Raw genomic sequence first — 24,290 nt, 5'->3', positions numbered from 1 at the left:
CATCGACATCGCACCTGTGATATCGTAGTGTGCAAAGTACCCCTTAGATTTGTCATTGGTTCTGGATCTGGTGAGGTCACTGGATCTAGATCTCGTGCAGTCACTGAATCTGGCGTGGTCACTGAATCTGAATCTGTTTCGGGCACTGGATGCAGATTTGGTGCATTGACTGGATCTGAATCTCGTGTCATCTCTGGATCTGGTGAAGTCACTAGATGCAGATCTGGAGCCTGACTGGATCTGATTTCATGCCATCTCTGGATCTAGTGCTGTTACTGGATCTGGATCTCGTGCCATCTCTGGATCTGGTGCTGGGACTGGATCTGGATCTCGTGCCATCTCTGGATCTGGTGCTGTGACTAGATCTGGATTTTGTGCCATCTCTGGATCTCGTGTCATCTCTGGATCTAGTGCTGTGACTGGATCTCCTACCATCTCTGGATCTGGTGCTGTGACTGGATCTGGATCTCGTGCCATCTCTGGATCTGGTGCTGAGACTGGATCTTGTGCCATCTCTGGATCACGTACAATCTCTGGATCTGGATCTTGTGCCATCTCTGGATCACGTACCATCTCTGGATCTAGATCTTGTGCCATCTCTGGATCTGGATCTCGTGCCATCTCTGGATCTCGTGCCATCACTGGATCTGGATAAATGCCGCTCCAGTCTGTAGAGGACTGCTTCCAGCTTTGGCTTATTGATCTATTGATTCCTCCGATAATAAATATGTCTGCTCAGTGGCCGCGCTGGAGCAGGACCATCCCCGGCATCTCCTGATCGAGGCGAGAGGCTCTTATTTTTCCTTTTAGCATTTAATCGATCAATAATACATTAATGTCATCAGGAGTCTGAACAGTCTTCAAACAAATTGAAATGAGATTAATTTATATGTAATCATATGTCCAATAAGAGTAAATGGCGCACGCGGTCTGATTACATTTATCTAATGCACTGCCGGGAAATGTGCACCGCCGGCATTCCTGCCTGCAATCATTCTCCCCGGAATATACCATCCGTCCTGACTGACAGGTGAATATGCAAAACAAATGTCACAGCAGGGGTTAAAAATCCATACAATTAAAGTGGAAATAATGCAAGAGCTGGAAAATACCAAAGAACCGCTCGGTGCTGCGCAGGCGAGACACGGGCCGGGCTAGAAGGAGAGAGACGCATCAAAGGATGTGAAGAGTAAGAAAGAGACGCAACCGCGCAGATCTCCAGATGAAATGTTCTCTGCCGTGTACGCAGCCCCTGTGCAGACCTATGCGTCTACGTGACCGCAAACAAGGCCAGCTTATGTGCTCTCCGGTCAGGGCTTTCTCCATTTCACCTGCCTCTTTATTGACTCTATGGGGGAGGGGGCATATACCACAGTAACCATATGACCTGACTACACAGGGAGGGGGCATAGACCACAGTAACCACATCACCTGACTACACAGGGAGGGGGCATATACCACAGTAACCACATCACCTGACTACACAGGGAGGGGGCATATACCACAGTAACCACATGACCTGACTACACAGGGAGGGGATATATACCACAGTAACCACATGACCTGACTACACAGGGAGGGGGCATAGACCACAGTAACCACATGACCTGACTACACAGGGAGGGGGCATAGACCACAGTAACCACATGACCTGACTACACAGGGAGGGGATATATACCACAGTAACCACATCACCTGACTACACAGGGAGGGGGCATAGACCACAGTAACCACATGACCTGACTACACAAGGAGGGGGCATATACCACAGTAACTACATGACCTGACTACACAGGGAGGGGATATATACCACAGTAACCACATCACCTGACTACACAGGGAGGGGGCATAGACCACAGTAACCACATGACCTGACTACACAAGGAGGGGATATATACCACAGTAACCACATGACCTGACTACACAGGGAGGGGGCATATACCACAGTAACTACATGACCTGACTACACAGGGAGGGGGCATATACCACAGTAACCACATGACCTGACTACACAGGGAGGGGGCATATACCACAGTAACCACATGACCTGACTACACAGGGAGGGGGCATATACCACAGTAACCACATGACCTGACTACACAGGGAGGGGGCATATACCACAGTAACCACATGACCTGACTACACAGGGAGGGGGCATATACCATAGTAACCACATGACCTGACTACACAGGGAGGGGGCATATACCACAGTAACCATGAAGACACATGGCTTTGCACATAGCTGTATACACATCCTGGAGATCTGTCATGAAGACTCCGGTCCCGATTCATCAGCTTGCACCACAGCTCTGCAGTAATGCTGATTGAAAAGTTGCACTCTTTATGCTCCATCATCTTTTTAGAGAGTGGACAGAAGATAGCCGGAAGGGGAAGCCCCATAATGGATTTGGTGCATCCTACTCCAGACCACCGTGCACAATGCCAGAGCGATTACATCAGGGTTTAACTTTTCCTGTGTTGTATTTGGATGTTTTTGGAAACATAGAAAATTCCATATGAATGTTCCCTGAGATGGAGGACTGTTTATGAGCCGAGGACATCTCCAAATTATCATTGCTCGTCTATATAAGCAACGGACAGGGAGGCAAAGAATACCCTCTGTCCTGGCCACCAGCACAATGGCCGGTTCTGTATGAATCGGGTCTTACTGCCCAGGATCAGATGATTCTTATGCAGCGGGCCGAGGTGGAAGCCCCGATGACAAGCAGACAGCTCACGGGGGCCGCGGGTCACCTGGTGATTGCGAGGACTTTCATTTCCAGGAGTCTTCTCACAGATTTGCCCTCACATAAGGCATGGCATTGGCCATGTAATGGGTGTAAAAAACCTACGTCTTCAAATGGAAGAGAAGCTGCTCCAGGTATTCTTGGAAGGAGGAAGGAGCCTGCCATTACTTTCCATCCATCTACAATGGCTTCAGCCAAACCAGAAGGAGCCTGCCATCACTTTCCATCCATCTACAATGGCTTCAGCCAAACCAGAAGGAGCCTGCCATTACTTTCCATCCAGCTACGATGGCTTCAGCCAAACCAGAAGGAGCCTGCCATTACTTTCCATCCATCTACAATGGCTTCAGCCAAGCCAGAAAGAGCCTGCCATTACTTTCCATCCAGCTACAATGGCTTCAGCCAAACCAGAAGGAACCTGCCATTACTTTCCATCCAGCTACAATGGCTTCAGCCAAACCAGAAGGAACCTGCCATTACTTTCCATCCAGCTACAATGGCTTCAGCCAAACCAGAAGGAGCCTGCCATTACTTTCCATCCAGCTACGATTGCTTCAGCCAAACCAGAAGGAACCTGCCATTACTTTCCATCCAGCTACAATGGCTTCAGCCAAACCAGAAGGAGCCTGCCATTACTTTCCATCCATCTACAATGGCTTCAGCCAAACCAGAAGGAGCCTGCCATTACTTTCCATCCAGCTACAATGGCTTCAGCCAAACCAGAAGAAACCTGCCATTACTTTCCATCCATCTACAATGGCTTCAGCCAAACCAGAAGGAACCTGCCATTACTTTCCATCCATCTACAATGGCTTCAGCCAAACCAGAAGGAGCCTGCCATTACTTTCCATCCAGCTACAATGGCTTCAGCCAAACCAGAAGGAGCCTGCCATTACTTTCCATCCAGCTACAATGGCTTCAGCCAAACCAGAAGGAGCCTGTCATTACTTTCCATCCAGCTACGATTGCTTCAGCCAAACCAGAAGGAACCTGCCATTACTTTCCATCCAGCTACAATGGCTTCAGCCAAACCAGAAGGAGCCTGCCATTACTTTCCATCCAGCTACGATGGCTTCAGCCAAACCAGAAGGAACCTGCCATTACTTTCCATCCATCTACAATGGCTTCAGCCAAACCAGAAGGAGCCTGCCATTACTTTCCATCCATCTACAATGGCTTCAGCCAAACCAGAAGGAGCCTGCCATTACTTTCCATCCAGCTACGATGGCTTCAGCCAAACCAGAAGGAGCCTGCCATTACTTTCCATCCATCTACAATGGCTTCAGCCAAACCAGAAGGAGCCTGCCATTACTTTCCATCCAGCTACAATGGCTTCAGCCAAACCAGAAGGAGCCTGCCATTACTTTCCATCCAGCTACAATGGCTTCAGCCAAACCAGAAGGAGCCTGCCATTACTTTCCATCCAGCTACAATGGCTTCAGCCAAACCAGAAGGAACCTGCCATTACTTTCCATCCAGCTACAATGGCTTCAACCAAACCAGAAGGAGCCTGCCATTACTTTCCATCCAGCTACGATTGCTTCAGCCAAACCAGAAGGAACCTGCCATTACTTTCCATCCAGCTACGATTGCTTCAGCCAAACCAGAAGGAGCCTGCCATTACTTTCCATCCATCTACAATGGCTTCAGCCAAACCAGAAGGAGCCTGCCATTACTTTCCATCCAGCTACGATTGCTTCAGCCAAACCAGAAGGAGCTTGCCATTACTTTCCATCCAGCTACGATTGCTTCAGCCAAACCAGAAGGAGCCTGCCATTACTTTCCATTCAGCTACGATGGCTTCAGCCAAACCAGAAGGAGCCTAACATTACTTTCCATCCATCTACAATGGCTTCAGCCAAACCAGAAGGAGCCTGCCATCACTTTCCATCCATCTACAATGGCTTCAGACAAACCAGAAGGAGCCTGCCATTACTTTCCATCCATCTACAATGGCTTCAGCCAAACCAGAAGGAGCCTGCCATCACTTTCCATCCATCTACAATGGCTTCGGCCAAACCAGAAGGAGCCTGCCATTACTTTCCATCCAGCTACAATGGCTTCAGCCAAACCAGAAAGAGCCTGCCATTACTTTCCATCCATCTACAATGGCTTCAGCCAAACCAGAAGGAACCTGCCATTACTTTCCAACCAGCTACAATGGCTTCAGCCAAACCAGAAGGAGCCTGCCATTACTTTCCATCCAGCTACAATGGCTTCAGCCAAACCAGAAGGAACCTGCCATTACTTTCCATCCAGCTACAATGGCTTCAGCCAAACCAGAAGGAACCTGCCATTACTTTCCATCCATCTACAATGGCTTCAGCCAAACCAGAAGGACCCTGCCATTACTTTCCATCCAGCTACGATGGCTTTAGCCAAACCAGAAGGAGCTTGCCACTACTTTCCATCCAGCTACAATGGCTTCAGCCAATCCAGAAGGAACCTGCCATTACTTTCCATCCAGCTACAATGGCTTCAGCCAAACCAGAAGGAACCTGCCATTACTTTCCATCCAGCTACGATGGCTTCAGCCAATCCAGAAGGAACCTGCCATTACTTTCCATCCAGCTACAATGGCTTCAGCCAAACCAGAAGGAGCCTGCCATTACTTTCCATCCAGCTACGATGGCTTCAGCCAAACCAGAAGGAACCTGCCATTACTTTCCATCCAGCTACAGTGGCTTCAGCCAAACCAGAAGAAGCCTGCCATTACTTTCCATCCAGCTACAATGGCTTCAGCCAAACCAGAAGGAACCTGCCATTACTTTCCATCCAGCTACAATGGCTTCAGCCAAACCAGAAGGAGCCTGCCATTACTTTCCATCCAGCTACGATGGCTTCAGCCAAACCAGAAGGAACCTGCCATTACTTTGCATCCAGCTACGATGGCTTCAGCCAAACCAGAAGGAGCCTGACATTACTTTCCATCCAGCTACAATGGCTTCAGCCAATCCAGAAGGAACCTGCCATTACTTTCCATCCAGCTACAATGGCTTCAGCCAAACCAGAAGAAGCCTGCCATTACTTTCCATCCAGCTACAATGGCTTCAGCCAATCCAGAAGGAACCTGCCATTACTTTCCATCCAGCTACAATGGCTTCAGCCAAACCAGAAGGAGCCTGCCATTACTTTCCATCCAGCTACGATGGCTTCAGCCAAACCAGAAGGAACCTGCCATTACTTTCCATCCAGCTACGATGGCTTCAGCCAAACCATAAGGAACCTGCCATTACTTTCCATCCAGCTACAATGGCTTCAGCCAAACCAGAAGGAGCCTGACATTACTTTCCATCCAGCTACAATGGCTTCATCCAATCAAGAAGGAACCTGCCATTACTTTCCATCCAGCTACGATGGCTTCAGCCAAGCCATAAGGAACCTGCCATTACTTTCCATCCAGCTACGATGGCTTCAGCCAAACCATAAGGAACCTGCCATTACTTTCCATCCAGCTACAATGGCTTCAGCCAAACCAGAAGGAACCTGCCATTACTTTCCATCCAGCTACAATGGCTTCAGCCAAACCAGAAGGAGCCTGCCATTACTTTCCATTCAGCTATGATGGCTTCAGCCAAACCAGAAGGAACCTGCCATTACTTTCCATCCAGCTACGATGGCTTCAGATAAACCAGACACTTACGTCTTCAGACAGTAGTGGAACCGAGAAGTATTAGCCGCGTGGTGAAGGCCTCGCTTTCCAGCCATGATGCTGCCTGGCTTTCCCGCCCGTCGTGTGATACAATGGAAGCTGACACGACCTGGGCGATTCACAGGAGAAGACGCAGAGACCCAGCAAGAAGCAAATGGAGCCTAAACGCTTCCTGTTTATGAGGATCTGACAAGTGAACGGGAGCGCAGCACGAAACACCTCAACAAGTGAATTATTAATATGGCCGACAGCAGAGCAGGGATGACCGGGATGATACCGGGGCGGCCATGCAGCTGTAATAGGGGGTGGCGGATCCCCCGGGCGGCAGCCGGAAAACTCCACAGCTGCTAAAAATATCGTCTGCAGTTTAGGTCCCGTCACTTCCATTTAGCTTTAAGTTTGGGAAGAAAGATTATATTTACTGTTACAGAACATCGTCCGGTGTGAACAAGCCGAGAGCGATTCGGGAGAACGGTTGCAGAACTGGCCAAATCCAACATTCCATCTACTTAAATGGAACCGGAGCCTAAACAGGGGGGCCCTAATAAGAACGGACGCTCCACTGCTGCAAACGCCTCACAACACCCTAAAAACTAACCTAAAAAATACACAAAAAGCATTAATGAATAAGAGCAAAGTAAAGTGTGAGGTTTGGGAACGTCCCCTACATGTGAGGAGCAGTGTGGACCTCGGGATAGTTTCCACCAAATGATGCGGGTCTGGAGGACGGTGCCTCCCGCTCCACGTGGCATCTTGCACCTCGGCTGCAGCCATCTTTATGAGGAAGGCTCACCACATTCTGTGTGTGCACATATCATTTCTCTTGGCTCCTTTTTGGTGTTTTTTTGATATAGTTCTTTTTGGTTTTTCTAGACAGAGGGTAATCCAGCAACAAAGTCCAAGGGATATTAAAATCCAAAAATGTTATTAAATCTAATTAAAATCCATATAAAAAAAGGTGCAAACAGGGTATAAACAACTGTCAGAGAGAACTGTCTCTGACAGTTGTTTATACCCTGTTTGGACCTTTTTTTATATGGATTTTAATTTGATTTAATAAAATTTTTGGATTTTAATATCCCTTGGACTTTGTTGCTGGATTACCTTCTGTCTGTTTTAAGTCTGTGTAAAAGAAATCAAGGAATTGGGGCGACTTACAACGTCCACCCCTGAAGATACTGCTGGTGTTCTCTATCTTAGGCCTAAAACACACTTCTGCAAAAAAAACGTACTTGTCTCACGTTCCGTTTTTCAGGCCCGTGTTCCGTTTTTTAGGGGAGTTTCTCCGGTATGTATGGCATCCGTGTGATGGCGTATGCGAGCCGTGTGTGCGTGTGAAATGTCCGTATTGACATACAATACGTACGTGTGCTGTCCGTGTGCTGTCCGTTTTTAAAGGCCCGCATTCTTACCCAATTAACGATTTTAATCATTCATCATGAGATCCTGGTGGTGTTGTTTGCCATCAATTGACCTTATAGATTGGTAACAAGTGTTTCAGATTTCGTGATGAAAAATGGACACGGACGATACGTGCTGAACACGGACATACTCCGTGTGCGGTCCGTGCAGGCACGGACCCATAGACTGAAGCGGGTCCGTGCCTGCGTGCTGCCGGCCAAAAACGGACATGTCGTCCGTGTAGAAAAGCGCACACACGTACTTACGACACGGACACACGTTCCGTGTGATTTTACGTGTGTGTGCCATCTACCACTGAATAACATGGGTCTCCGCGTGTATGTGTCTCCGGTATGTGCAAATACGTACCGCACACGTACAAAAAAAACGGATGTGTGTTGCGGGTCTTAGGGATTTCTGAAAGGGGAATTTAGGCCTTTCCGATTTCATGCCATCATGTCATCCATCATTCCCCTTCTCTAGGCTTCAATATTCTTATTCTCTTTATTCCCCATATTGCCATTTCTTTTATTCCTCCGCTATCCCCTCATTCTTATTGTTACCATTATACCCATTTTCTGTTTTCCATGTTGTCCCTCATTCCCTTTCTCTTCATAAACATCTTGTCTAATGTTCCCATTCTTTTCATTCCCCCATGTTGTACTTCAGTCTCATTTCCCCCCCACTTTCCCCCATGTTGTCCCTCATTCCCATTTTCTTGTTCCCCCATATTGTCACTCATTCCTATTTTCTTGTTCCCCCATGTTGTCTAATTCCCATTTTCTTATTCCCCATGTTGTCTCATTCCCATTTTCTTGTTCCCCCATGTTGTCCCTGATTCCCATTTTCTTGTTCCCTCATGTCATCTCATTCCCATTGTTTTATTCCCCCATGTCTCTCATTCCCATTTTCTTGTTCCCCCATCTTGTCCCATTCCCATTTTCTTATTCCCCAATGTTGTCCCTAATTCCTATGTTCTTGTTCCCTCATGTTGTCTTTCATTCCCATTTCCTTATTCCCCCATCTTGTCCCATTCCCATTTTCTTATTCCCCAATGTTGTCCCTAATTCCTATGTTCTTGTTCCCTCATGTTGTCTCATTCCCATTTTTTTGTTCCCTCATGGTGTCTCATTCCCAATTTTTTATTCCCCCCATGGCTCTCATTCCCATTTTCTTGTTCCATGTTGTCTTTTATTCCCATTTCCTTATTCCCCCATGTTGTCCCTCATTCCCCCCATGTTGTCCCTCATTCCTATCATTCCCCCATGTTGTCCCTCATTCCCACATGTTATCCCTCATTCCTATCATTCCCCCATGTTGTCTCTCATTCCTATGATTCCCCCATGTTGTCCCTCATTCCCATTTTCATTCCTTCACACATCTTGAATTGTGGAGTTTATCTTTCCGAGCTCCGGAGTGATGAGAACGTCGCGTTACATTGTATCCTTTTCACCAGTAAGTCCCGTCGTTTCCTTCTAGACCTGGGGCGCAGTAAATCCCCATTAATGGCCGATCGTGTGAGTTTGGGTTTTGTAGGATTGAGGACTGTTGTCCCGCTGTGTAATTCCCTTCTCTTGCGCCTTTTAATGGCAGAAGGCGCCTTCATTTTACCGCCGATCTGCGGCACCAGTCGCTGAGCAGCCGCCAATCCTTCTAGATCTATTTGAAGAACAAAAGCCTTCAGCTTCGCAGTCAGACAACCCGCCGCTCCTTCATGCAATGGCAAAACATGAAATCAATCCGATCAATATGTATACAGACAAAAGAAATGTTTCAGCTGAAAACAAAATGCCTGAATAAATATTTGAACATAGGAAGATATGAATGGATGATGCATGGAGGCGTCCCGGCTTATAAATGGAAGGATGCGATGGACAGATGGGAACGGGTAGAAGAAGAGCAAATGGAGGAACTCGCTGTATCTAGGGGCCTTTCAAGAAAGTCACACAGGGTTACATGGACCCATGGAGCCACTAATAGACCCTCTACAATCAGGCACCTGTAGGTTCCCCTATGGCACGAGTATTGTAGGAAGAATACTGTACTTCCCAGAGCAATTCACCTCATCTAACCCTCACCCTCCATCTAAGGTCTTTGTGATTGGGGAACATCGCTAAATAGTCAACTGTAAAGATCTGGGAAGATAAAGCTTTCCCTTTGGTGAGAGAACATGGCAGACAGCACCTTGTACCCGGTCCTCCTGGCCCTCAGAACCCAAGTAGAGAACATCAAGAAGACTTATTGGTGTGAAAGACTTTTGGGAGCTGTGGGGGCGATCCCGTCCTCCTACACATCCATAAGGTCTCATTAGGAGCCGCCATGGTGCGAGATGCTCTTCTGACTCCTGATTTTTCATGGTTGGATTATCCAGGTGACAGGACAGATTCTCCGGCCATCACGTCTACAGACCATGTCAGAGCGATGGTAACAGATCCTGCAGACAATGGTGAAGACTGTGCACACATCAAACAGAAGAACAGTAAGGAGACTTGTACTCACCAAGAAAAGCGAGCGGAAGCTGCCGAGATCTCCGAAGAATTCCTCCACGCTGACGGCCTTGGGATCGAAGGTGAAGAACTCTCCCAGGTTACTGTACAGCTTGTTCATGTTGTTGTACATGTTGGAAAGCTTCTCGCACTGCTCCCGGGCATGCTTTGCAAAGCTGTGAGCACTTGTTAAGCAAAACCTCTTAAAATCACAATGTTGTCTACAAACTCAAGCACCGTGTCACCTTATCCTGCTAAAAGCGATCGGATGTGTTCATGCACAGGTTTAGCCAAAGACGCCGCAGGAAACATTTTCATCAAAACTCTTCTTGGGAGAAAAGTTATTTTGTTTATAACAAGTTAGCACCTGCCCTCAGATGTAGCAGAGCTGAAGGAGCAGAAAGGAAGTTCAAGCACCTATAGTTCTGGCAAAATGACATGGAATAGGAACCATCTACTCAGAAGTAGGGTGCTAAGTTACAGTGCGTGGGAATGGGAACATACTGTGTGTGCCGCAGAAGCAATGGTACCATGTTGTGGGGATGGGGCAGCAGGGCCTTGCTTCTCTAATCCAGGGCCCTTTAGCTGCAATAACCTTTGCTGTAAACAGCAACAGTTCTGCGCACGCTCTCCAATGCTGCGTCTACATCACAGGGTCTACATTACAAAGTCTACGTAACTGAAAAACTGCGGACATTGTATCCATCATGTATCTCCACATTATAGATAATGATGAGTAACGACTGATGGATACAGGTTACACAATGATGAGAGGAACGACTGCCGGATCCAAGGTACACAATGATGAGAAGAACGACTGCCGGATACACAATGATGAGAGTAACAACTGCCGGATACAAGGTACACAATGATGAGAGGAACGACTGCCGGATACACAATGATGAGAGTAACAACTGCCGGATACAAGGTACACAATGATGAGAGTAATGACTGCCGGATACACAATGATGAGAGGAACGACTGCCGGATACAAGGTACACAATGATGAGAGGAACGGCTGCCGGATACAAGGTACACAATGATGAGAGGAACCACTGCCGGATACAAGGTACACAATGATGAGAGTAATGACTGCCGGATACACAATGATGAGAGGAACGACTGCCGGATACAAGGTACACAATGATGAGAGGAACCACTGCCGGATACAAGATACACAATGATGAGAGTAATGACTGCCGGATACACAATGATGAGAGGAACGACTGCCGGATACAAGGTACACAATGATGAGAGGAACCACTGCCGGATCCAAGGTACACAATGATGAGAGGAACGACTGCCGGATACACAATGATGAGAGGAAGGACTGCCGGATACACAATGATGAGAGGAACCACTGCCGGATACAAGGTACACAAATGACGAGAGGAACGACTGCCGGATACACAATGATGAGAGGAACGACTGCCGGATACACAATGATGAGAGGAACGACTGCCGGATACACAATGATAAGAGGAACGACTGCCGGATACACAATGATGAGAGGAACGACTGCCGGATACACAATGATGAGAGTAACAACTGCCGGATACAAGGTACACAATGATGAGAGTAATGACTGCCGGATACACAATGATGAGAGGAACGACTGCCGGATACAAGGTACACAATGATGAGAGGAACGGCTGCCGGATACAAGGTACACAATGATGAGAGGAACCACTGCCGGATACAAGGTACACAATGATGAGAGTAATGACTGCCGGATACACAATGATGAGAGGAACGACTGCCGGATACAAGGTACACAATGATGAGAGGAACCACTGCCGGATACAAGGTACACAATGATGAGAGGAACGACTGCCGGATACACAATGATGAGAGTAGCGACTGCCGGATACACAATGATGAGAGGAACCACTGCCGGATACAAGGTACACAATGATGAGAGGAACGACTGCCGGATACAAGGTACACAATGATGAGAGGAACGACTGCCGGATACACAATGATGAGAGGAACGACTGCCGGATACACAATGATGAGAGAAACGACTGCCAGATACACAATGATGAGAGGAACGACTGCCGGATACAAGGTACACAAATGACGAGAGGAACGACTGCCGGATACACAATGATGAGAGGAACCACTGCCGGATACAAGATACACAATGATGAGAGGAACGACTGCCGGATACAAGGTACACAATGATGAGAGGAACGATTGCCGGATACAAGGTCACAATGATGAGAAGAACGACTGCCGGATACAAGGTCACAATGATGAGAAGAACGACTGCCGGATACACAATGATGAGAGTAACGACTGCCGGATACACAATGATGAGAGGAACCACTGCCGGATACACAATGATAAGAGGAACGACTGCCGGACACACAATGATGAAAGGAACGACTGCCGGATACACAATGATGAGAGGAACGACTGCCGGATACACAATGATGAGAGGAACGACTGCCGGATACACAATGATGAGAGGAACCACTGCCGGATACACAATGATGAGAGGAACCACTGCTGGATACAAGGTACACAAATGACGAGAGGAACGACTGCCGGATACACAATGATGAGAGGAACCACTGCCGGATACAAGGTACACAATGATGAGAGGAACGACTGCCGGATACAAGGTACACAATGATGAGAGGAACGACTGCCGGATACACAATGATGAGAGTAACGACTGCCAGATACACAATGATGAGAGGAACGACTGCCGGATACAAGGTACACAAATGACGAGAGGAACGACTGCCGGATACACAATGATGAGAGGAACGACTGCCGGATACAAGGTACACAATGATGAGAGGAACGACTGCCGGATACAAGGTACACAATGATGAGAGGAACGACTGCCGGATACAAGGTCACAATGATGAGAAGAACGACTGCCGGATACAAGGTCACAATGATGAGAAGAACGACTGCCGGATACACAATGATGAGAGTAACGACTGCCGGATACAAGGTACACAAATGACGAGAGGAACGACTGCCGGATACACAATGATGAGAGGAACGACTGCTGGATACAAGGTACACAATGATGAGAGGAACGAATGCCGGATACAAGGTACACAATGATGAGAGGAACGACTGCCGGATACAAGGTCACAATGATGAGAAGAACGACTGCCGGATACACAATGATGAGAGGAACGACTGCCGGATACACAATGATGAGAGGAACGACTGCCGGATACAGAATGATGAGAGGAACGACTGCCGGATACACAATGATGAGAGGAACGACTGCCGGACACACAATGATGAGAGGAACGACTGCCGGATACACAATGATGAGAGGAACGACTGCCGGATACACAATGATGAGAGGAACGACTGCCGGATACACAATGATGAGAGTAACGACTGCCAGATACACAATGATGAGAGGAACGACTGCCGGATACAAGGTACACAAATGACGAGAGGAACGACTGCCGGATACACAATGATGAGAGTAACGACTGCCAGATACACAATGATGAGAGGAACGACTGCCGGATACAAGGTACACAAATGACGAGAGGAACGACTGCCGGATACACAATGATGAGAGGAACGACTGCCGGATACAAGGTACACAATGATGAGAGGAACGACTGCCGGATACAAGGTACACAATGATGAGAGGAACGACTGCCGGATACAAGGTCACAATGATGAGAAGAACGACTGCCGGATACAAGGTCACAATGATGAGAAGAACGACTGCCGGATACACAATGATGAGAGTAACGACTGCCGGATACACAATGATGAGAGGAACCACTGCCGGATACAAGGTACACAAATGACGAGAGGAACGACTGCCGGATACACAATGATGAGAGGAACGACTGCTGGATACAAGGTACACAATGATGAGAGGAACGACTGCTGGATACAAGGTACACAATGATGAGAGGAACGACTGCCGGATACAAGGTCACAATGATGAGAAGAACGACTGCCGGATACACAATGATGAGAGGAACGACTGCCGGATACACAATGATGGGAGGAACGACTGCCGGATACACAATGATGAGAGGAACGACTGCCGGATACACAATGATGAGAGGAACGACTGCCGGACACACAATGATGAGAGGAACGACTGCCGGATACACAATGATGAGAGGAACGACTGCCGGATACACAATGATGAGAGGAACGACTGCCGGATACACAATGATGAGAGGAACCACTGCCGGATACACAATGATGAGAGGAACCACTGCTGGATACAAGGTACACAAATGACGAGAGGAACGACTGCCGGATACACAATGATGAGAGGAACCACTGCCGGATACAAGGTACACAATGATGAGAGGAACGACTGCCGGATACAAGGTACACAATGATGAGAGGAACGACTGCCGGATACACAATGATGAGAGGAACGACTGCCGGATACACAATGATGAGAGTAACGACTGCCAGATACACAATGATGAGAGGAACGACTGCCGGATACAAGGTACACAAATGACGAGAGGAACGACTGCCGGATACACAATGATGAGAGGAACGACTGCCGATACAAGGTACACAATGATGAGAGGAACGACTGCCGGATACAAGGTACACAATGATGAGAGGAACGACTGCCGGATACAAGGTCACAATGATGAGAAGAACGACTGCCGGATACAAGGTCACAATGATGAGAAGAACGACTGCCGGATACACAATGATGAGAGTAACGACTGCCGGATACACAATGATGAGAGGAACCACTGCCGGATACAAGGTACACAAATGACGAGAGGAACGACTGCCGGATACACAATGATGAGAGGAACGACTGCTGGATACAAGGTACACAATGATGAGAGGAACGACTGCCGGATACAAGGTACACAATGATGAGAGGAACGACTGCCGGATACAAGGTCACAATGATGAGAAGAACGACTGCCGGATACACAATGATGAGAGGAACGACTGCCGGATACACAATGATGAGAGGAACGACTGCCGGATACACAATGATGAGAGGAACGACTGCCGGATACACAATGATGAGAGGAATGACTGCCGGATACACAATGATGAGAGGAATGACTGCCAGATACAAGGTACACAATGATGAGAGGGACGACTGCCGGATACACAATGATGAGAGGGACGACTGCCAGATACAAGGTACACAATGATGAGAGGAACGACTGCCAGATACAAGGTACACAATGATGAGAGGAACGACTGCCGGATACACAATGATGAGAGGAACGACTGCCGGATACAAGGTACACAATGATGAGAGGAACAACTGCCGGATACAAGGTACACAATGATGAGAGGAACGACTGCCGGATACAAGGTCACAATGATGAGAAGAACGACTGCCGGATACACAATGATGAGAGGAACGACTGCCGGATACACAATGATGAGAGGAACGACTGCCGGATACACAATGATGAGAGGAACGACTGCCGGATACACAATGATGAGAGGAACGACTGCTGGATACAAGGTACACAATGATGAGAGGAACGACTGCCGGATACACAATGATGAGAGGAACGACTGCCGGATACAAGGTACACAATGATGAGAGGAACGACTGCCGGATACAAGGTACACAATGATGAGAGGAACGACTGCCGGATACACAATGATGAGAGGAACGACTGCCGGATACACAATGATGAGAGGAACGACTGCCGGATACACAATGATGAGAGGAACGACTGCCGGATACAAGGTACACAAATGACGAGAGGAACGACTGCCGGATACACAATGATGAGAGGAACCACTGCCGGATACAAGGTACACAATGATGAGAGGAACGACTGCCGGATACAAGGTACACAATGATGAGAGGAACGACTGCCGGATACAAGGTCACAATGATGAGAAGAACGGCTGCCGGATACAAGGTCACAATGATGAGAAGAACGACTGCCGGATACACAATGATGAGAGGAACGACTGCCAGATACACAATGATGAGAGGAACCACTGCCGGATACAAGGTACACAAATGATGAGAGGAACGACTGCCGGATACACAATGATGAGAGGAACGACTGCTGGATACAAGGTACACAATGATGAGAGGAACGACTGCCAGATACAAGGTACACAATGATGAGAGGAACGACTGCCGGATACAAGGTACACAATGATGAGAGGAACGACTGCCGGATACACAATGATGAGAGGAACGACTGCCGGATACACAATGATGAGAGGAACGACTGCCGGATACAAGGTACACAAATGACGAGAGGAACGACTGCCGGATACACAATGATGAGAGGAACCACTGCCGGATACAAGGTACACAATGATGAGAGGAACGACTGCCGGATACAAGGTACACAATGATGAGAGGAACGACTGCCGGATACAAGGTCACAATGATGAGAAGAACGACTGCCGGATACAAGGTCACAATGATGAGAAGAACGACTGCCGGATACACAATGATGAGAGGAACGACTGCCAGATACACAATGATGAGAGGAACCATTGCCGGATACAAGGTACACAAATGATGAGAGGAACGACTGCCGGATACACAATGATGAGAGGAACGACTGCTGGATACAAGGTACACAATGATGAGATGAACGACTGACAGATACAAGGTACACAATGATGAGAGGAACGACTGCCGGATACAAGGTCACAATGATGAGAAGAACGACTGCCGGATACACAATGATGAGAGGAACGACTGCCGGATACACAATGATGAGAGGAACGACTGCCGGACACACAATGATGAGAGTAACGACTGCCGGATACACAATGATGAGAGGAACGACTGCCGGATACACAATGATGAGAGGAACGACTGCCGGATACACAATGATGAGAGGAACCACTGCCGGATACACAATGATGAGAGGAACCACTGCCGGATACAAGGTACACAAATGACGAGAGGAACGACTGCCGGATACACAATGATGAGAGGAACGACTGCTGGATACAAGGTACACAATGATGAGAGGAACGACTGCCGGATACAAGGTACACAATGATGAGAGGAACGACTGCCGGATACAAGGTCACAATGATGAGAAGAACGACTGCCGGATACACAATGATGAGAGGAACGACTGCCGGATACACAATGATGAGAGGAACGACTGCCGGATACACAATGATGAGAGGAACGACTGCCGGATACACAATGATGAGAGGAACGACTGCCGGACACACAATGATGAGAGGAACGACTGCCGGATACACAATGATGAGAGGAACGACTGCCGGATACACAATGATGAGAGGAACGACTGCCGGATACACAATGATGAGAGGAACCACTGCCGGATACACAATGATGAGAGGAACCACTGCTGGATACAAGGTACACAAATGACGAGAGGAACGACTGCCGGATACACAATGATGAGAGGAACCACTGCCGGATACAAGGTACACAATGATGAGAGGAACGACTGCCGGATACAAGGTACACAATGATGAGAGGAACGACTGCCGGATACACAATGATGAGAGGAACGACTGCCGGATACACATTGATGAGAGTAACGACTGCCAGATACACAATGATGAGAGGAACGACTGCCGGATACAAGGTACACAAATGACGAGAGGAACGACTGCCGGATACACAATGATGAGAGGAACGACTGCCGGATACAAGGTACACAATGATGAGAGGAACGACTGCCGGATACAAGGTACACAATGATGAGAGGAACGACTGCCGGATACAAGGTCACAATGATGAGAAGAACGACTGCCGGATACAAGGTCACAATGATGAGAAGAACGACTGCCGGATACAAGGTCACAATGATGAGAGGAACGACTGCCGGATACACAATGATGAGAGGAACGACTGCCGGATACAAGGTACACAATGATGAGAGGAACGACTGCCGGATACAAGGTCACAATGATGAGAAGAACGACTGCCGGATACAAGGTCACAATGATGAGAGGAACGACTGCCGGATACACAATGATGAGAGGAACGACTGCCGGATACAAGGTACACAATGATGAGAGGAACGACTGCCGGATACAAGGTCACAATGATGAGAAGAACGACTGCCGGATACAAGGTCAGAATGATGAGAGGAACGACTGCCGGATACACAATGATGAGAGGAACGACTGCCGGATACACAATGATGAGAGGAATGACTGCCGGATACACAATGATGAGAGGAATGACTGCCAGATACAAGGTACACAATGATGAGAGGGACGACTGCCGGATACACAATGATAAGAGGGACGACTGCCAGATACAAGGTACACAATGATGAGAGGAACGACTGCCAGATACAAGGTACACAATGATGAGAGGAACGACTGCCGGATACACAATGATGAGAGGAACGACTGCCGGATACACAATGATGAGAGGAACGACTGCCGGATACAAGGTACACAATGATGAGAGGAACAACTGCCGGATACAAGGTACACAATGATGAGAGGAACGACTGCCGGATACAAGGTCACAATGATGAGAAGAACGACTGCCGGATACAGAATGATGAGAGGAAAGACTGCCGAATACACAATGATGAGAGGAACGACTGCCGGATACACAATGATGAGAGGAACGACTGCTGGATACAAGGTACACAATGATGAGAGGAACGACTGCCGGATACACAATGATGAGAGGAACCACTGCCGGATACAAGGTACACAAATGACGAGAGGAACGACTGCCGGATACACAATGATGAGAGGAACCACTGCCGGATACAAGGTACACAATGATGAGAGGAACGACTGCCGGATACAAGGTACACAATGATGAGAGGAACGACTGCCGGATACACAATGATGAGAGGAACGACTGCCGGATACACAATGATGAGAGGAACGACTGCCGGATACAAGGTACACAAATGACGAGAGGAACGACTGCCGGATACACAATGATGAGAGGAACCACTGCCGGATACAAGGTACACAATGATGAGAGGAACGACTGCCGGATACAAGGTACACAATGATGAGAGGAACGACTGCCGGATACAAGGTCACAATGATGAGAAGAACGGCTGCCGGATACAAGGTCACAATGATGAGAAGAACGACTGCCGGATACACAATGATGAGAGGAACGACTGCCAGATACACAATGATGAGAGGAACCACTGCCGGATACAAGGTACACAAATGATGAGAGGAACGACTGCCGGATACACAATGATGAGAGGAACGACTGCTGGATACAAGGTACACAATGATGAGAGGAACGACTGCCAGATACAAGGTACACAATGATGAGAGGAACGACTGCCGGATACAAGGTACACAATGATGAGAGGAACGACTGCCGGATACACAATGATGAGAGGAACGACTGCCGGATACACAATGATGAGAGGAACGACTGCCGGATACAAGGTACACAAATGACGAGAGGAACGACTGCCGGATACACAATGATGAGAGGAACCACTGCCGGATACAAGGTACACAATGATGAGAGGAACGACTGCCGGATACAAGGTACACAATGATGAGAGGAACGACTGCCGGATACAAGGTCACAATGATGAGAAGAACGACTGCCGGATACAAGGTCACAATGATGAGAAGAACGACTGCCGGATACACAATGATGAGAGGAACGACTGCCAGATACACAATGATGAGAGGAACCACTGCCGGATACAAGGTACACAAATGATGAGAGGAACGACTGCCGGATACACAATGATGAGAGGAACGACTGCTGGATACAAGGTACACAATGATGAGAGGAACGACTGACAGATACAAGGTACACAATGATGAGAGGAACGACTGCCGGATACAAGGTCACAATGATGAGAGGAACGACTGCCGGATACACAATGATGAGAGGAACGACTGCCGGATACACAATGATGAGAGGAACGACTGCCGGATACACAATGATGAGAGGAACGACTGCCGGATACACAATGATGAGAGGAACCACTGCCGGATACAAGGTACACAAATGACGAGAGGAACGACTGCCGGATACACAATGATGAGAGGAACCACTGCCGGATATGATATAGAAGGGTTAAATGGTTTCTCTATTTCTTTATTAAAGATATTTTATTTCATTAGTAAGTATATCTGGTGGTAGTTCATAGTCATAGAGCCTTCGGAATAAGAGACAAGATCAAGGATTATTATTGTCTCTAAATGTTCTTCTTATCTTCTTCTTATCTCATATGCATGACTCTACATTTTTGTTTTGCTAAAACTTAAAGGTCATATGAGCAACTTGTAAATTTCCAGCTAGAAGCTTCATTTGCAATATCACATTGATCTGTAAATGGTATAAATAAAGTGTACTTTGGTTAAATAAACAGAAAATTGATCATGCCCACATGGATGCAGATCTTTTTCTCCGAGCGCTCGATCTTGATTAGGTCTGAAGAGGCCTAATTCAGAGGACCTCACTGGTGATCCCATAAGCTGACTTGTGACAAAACAGAACAGCTACAACAGTTTTTGGTGCCCAACGTGGAGCCGTGGCCAACCAGCCTATTCGGAAGAAGTTTTGGGGACTCTTGAGACAGTGAAATTTCAGCTGCAGCAAGGTGAGAAGCTTTATTCTTACACTTTATTTCACTCTCTCTGATTTCCCGAATATTCTGGGTAAGGCTGTACACACGGTTCAAGAACTCTGGCATCACCAGTGAGTATTGTTTTTTCATGCATGTCTGAATGAGAGTTGAAATATAGAGTAATAAGATAATCTGTGGTCCGTCTATTAACTGATTGCATAGATTGCATAGCATGGAATTTGGGACAGTCTCTGTATAATTGCATTTGCTGTGTTGCTGTGTTTTGTGTTTTACTTTGGCCATCTTTGCATCTTTGATGGGCAATACACTGGTCTAGGGATATGTGTTCATAAGTGGTTTCATATTAATGCCTAGATAAAGTAGGCAGGCAATAGGTTGTTGTATATTGATGAGAAGCCTCTGAATAACAAAGTGATGAGAAATTGAGATAAGAGACTTGGTGAAATAATATGTATGTATAAGTCTAATGGTTATAGGCTATACTGTGGACTGTGAAAAGATGTTCCAGTTGTGAAATGTCACAGGGCATAGCCATATAGAGTATTTGAGTGGATACCTGACATATGTATTTTTTTTCCCATCAGTATCAAGAGCGGTTTAGATAATTTTATTTGCATGTGAGGTTAACTCTTGGAAGGTGTATTGTTACATATGTTTCTGGAATCAATGAATGAGTAAGACAAGTGGTCCTGGGATCTGTCCTTATAGTGAGATATTGTGTGTTTCTTCCCCTCAAAATGGGGATGAAGGTTTTATAGCAAAGTAGAATATTAGTGCTGTGAAGGTATATAAGTAGTCTCAATTTTCTGCTAGGATTGTGTATTATACCAGTGGGTATTAGGATTGTATTTTGGAAAGCTGAATCTGGACGAGATAAGACTCTTGCTAAACAAACTGTGCGCTGACATTCTGTTGGGAGGGGTCAAGTGAACAGCTGCGCGATTTTCTGCCCTCTGTGAGAAAGTCAGCTCTGAGGATTGTATTGGTGTATTGGTTTAACTTTAGTTTACATTCGTTGCTGGAATACTTTGTAAAGGACCAGCATGAAGTACCCAACTGCACATCAGGTCTAAGTGGGTTAGAGAGCATGGTGGCCTTCCCACTTACATGGAGGTGGTCTAGCAGGTGAGAGGACTATCACACCTGGTCCTTCCTGCTTTAGTCATCTGGTCTATTGGGTGAGAGGTGTTTTTAACCCTTCCCAATACGCCCTACAAGTGTAGCAGGTGAGAGTGAATGCTGATTTAGCCTTCCAGCTACCACTTGAGAGCCCATTCTGACTTGCCAGGAGACGTGTGACCTGTTAACAAGGTTCAGGGACACTGAGAGGGCATTTGCAGAAAGGTGGGCTGTGTGGGAATAAGTTGAAGCCATGGGCAACTTGTTCAGTGTGCAGCGTGGGGCTCCAGCCGGATCCAAAACAGCCAAACAGATAGTGCAAGAAAGGAAAGTCAAGGAAGCAGTGAAAAATGTCAGACCAATACTCAGAAATGCAGACATGCCAGAGTGTGGGTGTTTGGATGTTGAGAAATGGCACAGATTCAAGGAAGAGGTGCAGCATTGTGGATGTAAAGAAATAACAGTGGGATGTATTATTATATTATTGTTATGTAAAGTGTATTATAAATGTTTTAATGCACCAAGAGCAAAAACTGTGACTGCTACCGCCCCCCCTTCACATGATCAGAAACCCAGACCAGATGAATGGACTTGTAAACATTGTAGTCAGAAAAACCCAGACTGGAGAAGTACTTGTGCTATGTGTAATGTTACTCGCCCTAAGCTGATTGCACTAAATCCTGTTCGAACCAGATCACATGTGATGACAGAGGACGCTGACACTGAGACAGAGGTAGTGAAGGAATTGAGTTTTGGGGAGGAAGCTGGACATTACTCTGACGGTGAGGAAAGAAAACAGTTATCTGACCCTGAAGACCAACCTTTCCCTCTTTCCCTGACTGACGTAATACAGCAGGAAGGGGAGAGTATAGAGACGTACTTTTGGAGGTTACAGCTGAAGTGGGCAGACGTGGGGTACAAAGTCAGAACCTCCCTTAATGACAAAATACTGATGAGTATATTCATTAACGGTATGAATAAGGTTTTACGAGAAGCAGTACAGACAGCCAGACCTGAGTGGAGAAACATGGACCCAACAGACCTTCTGCAAGTAGCTAAGGGGGTTGAACTGACAAAATGCAAGCGACCACTTATGTATGCTAGAGCACAAGGAAACCAGTGGAAGCAGAGAGGGAGGGCACCAGGTGACCGAGTGACCGTACAGTGCTGGAATTGTGGACAGAATGGACATTACGCCAGACAGTGCAAAAACCCCAAATAGGAGAGGGAGCAGACTGACTCTCCTCCTTCCTTCCCTCCTCCTTCGCCTCTGGCCTAGGAAACTGGTGACCACGAAGGGACTGGAGGGATTGGTGTCTGAAATTCCCTTGATAAACAGTATCCCTTAAGCCCAGCCAAATCAATGGCCCTGACCAGAGATATAAGAGAATACGTGGAAGCAGGGGCTCTAGTACAAAGGTCCTCCCCCTGTAACACTCCCTTGTATCCAATCAAGAAAAAAGGGCCCAAAGGTTCCCCTGACACGTACAGAATGGTGCATGATGTGAGAGCTGTCAATGCTGTCACTGAGAGTGTAACACCAATTGTTCCAAACCCACATACCTTACTGTCACAAATCCCAGGGACCTCCAAATGTTTTACAGTAATTGATTTGGCAAATGCCTTTTTCTCTGTGCCTCTACACCCTGACTGTCAGTATCTTTTTGCCTTCACACATGAGGGGAAACAGTACATGTGGACAGTCCTCCCGCAAGGAGGAATGAATTCACCTACCATTTATTCCACAGCTATGGCAGGAATTCTGGAGCAGGGGCAACCGCCTCATCCACAGGTTACGCTATTGCAGTACGTGGATGACCTTTTGCTCTGCTGTCCAGACCAGACGTCCTGCAAGGAAGCCACAATTTCTTTGCTGTGTTTTCTGGCAGAGAATGGTTGCAAAGTTTCACGTGAAAAATTACAGTACTGTAAGGAAAAGGTAACATTTTTGGGTCACTGTATCTCTGAAGGTACAAGACACCTGACTGAGGAGAGAAAACAAGCGGTCCAAAATCTCTCCTTACCCAGGTCCCACCGGCAACTGCGCACCTTTTTGGGCTTAGTGTCATACTGCAGGCCTTGGATAAGGTCTGCCTCGCAAATGATACAACTCCTCCATGATTGTCTGTCATCTGACCCCTTTGACCTCACTCAGGAAGCTATTGATTCCTTTCATTCCCTTAAACTACTCATTGTATCTGCCCTGGCCCTGGGTATTCCAAATTACGATCAACCATTTTTCTTGTTTTGCACAGAACAGGGAGGGCATGCGACACCTGTCCTCACACAGCAACATGGTGACAAACAAAGACCAATAGCTTACTACTCAGCGCGATTGGACCCAGTTGTCAGAGGGTCACCCACG

The 24,290-nt window shown here is 47.2% G+C and overlaps 1 protein-coding gene across 6 annotated transcripts in view; it reads right to left on the bottom strand.

The window, feature by feature from the left end:
• DIAPH2 (diaphanous related formin 2) overlaps positions 1-24,290 on the bottom strand; it is a 1,791,241-nt gene that overhangs the window by 459,663 nt on the left and 1,307,288 nt on the right. For all 6 annotated transcript variants that reach the window (XR_012725273.1, XR_012725274.1, XM_075323052.1 and 3 more), the window contains one exon: positions 10,300-10,465. Coding sequence is in view for 4 of the 6 variants with exons in the window: in XM_075323052.1 (XP_075179167.1) it covers positions 10,300-10,465 (166 nt within the window). In the remaining 2 variants the exon portion in view is untranslated. The remainder of the gene's footprint in view (positions 1-10,299; positions 10,466-24,290) is intronic.

Source organism: Anomaloglossus baeobatrachus, chromosome 9 (genome assembly GCF_048569485.1).
Source record: "Anomaloglossus baeobatrachus isolate aAnoBae1 chromosome 9, aAnoBae1.hap1, whole genome shotgun sequence".
Lineage (NCBI taxonomy): Eukaryota > Metazoa > Chordata > Amphibia > Anura > Aromobatidae > Anomaloglossus > Anomaloglossus baeobatrachus.
This window is presented reverse-complemented; position numbering and strand designations above follow the sequence as displayed.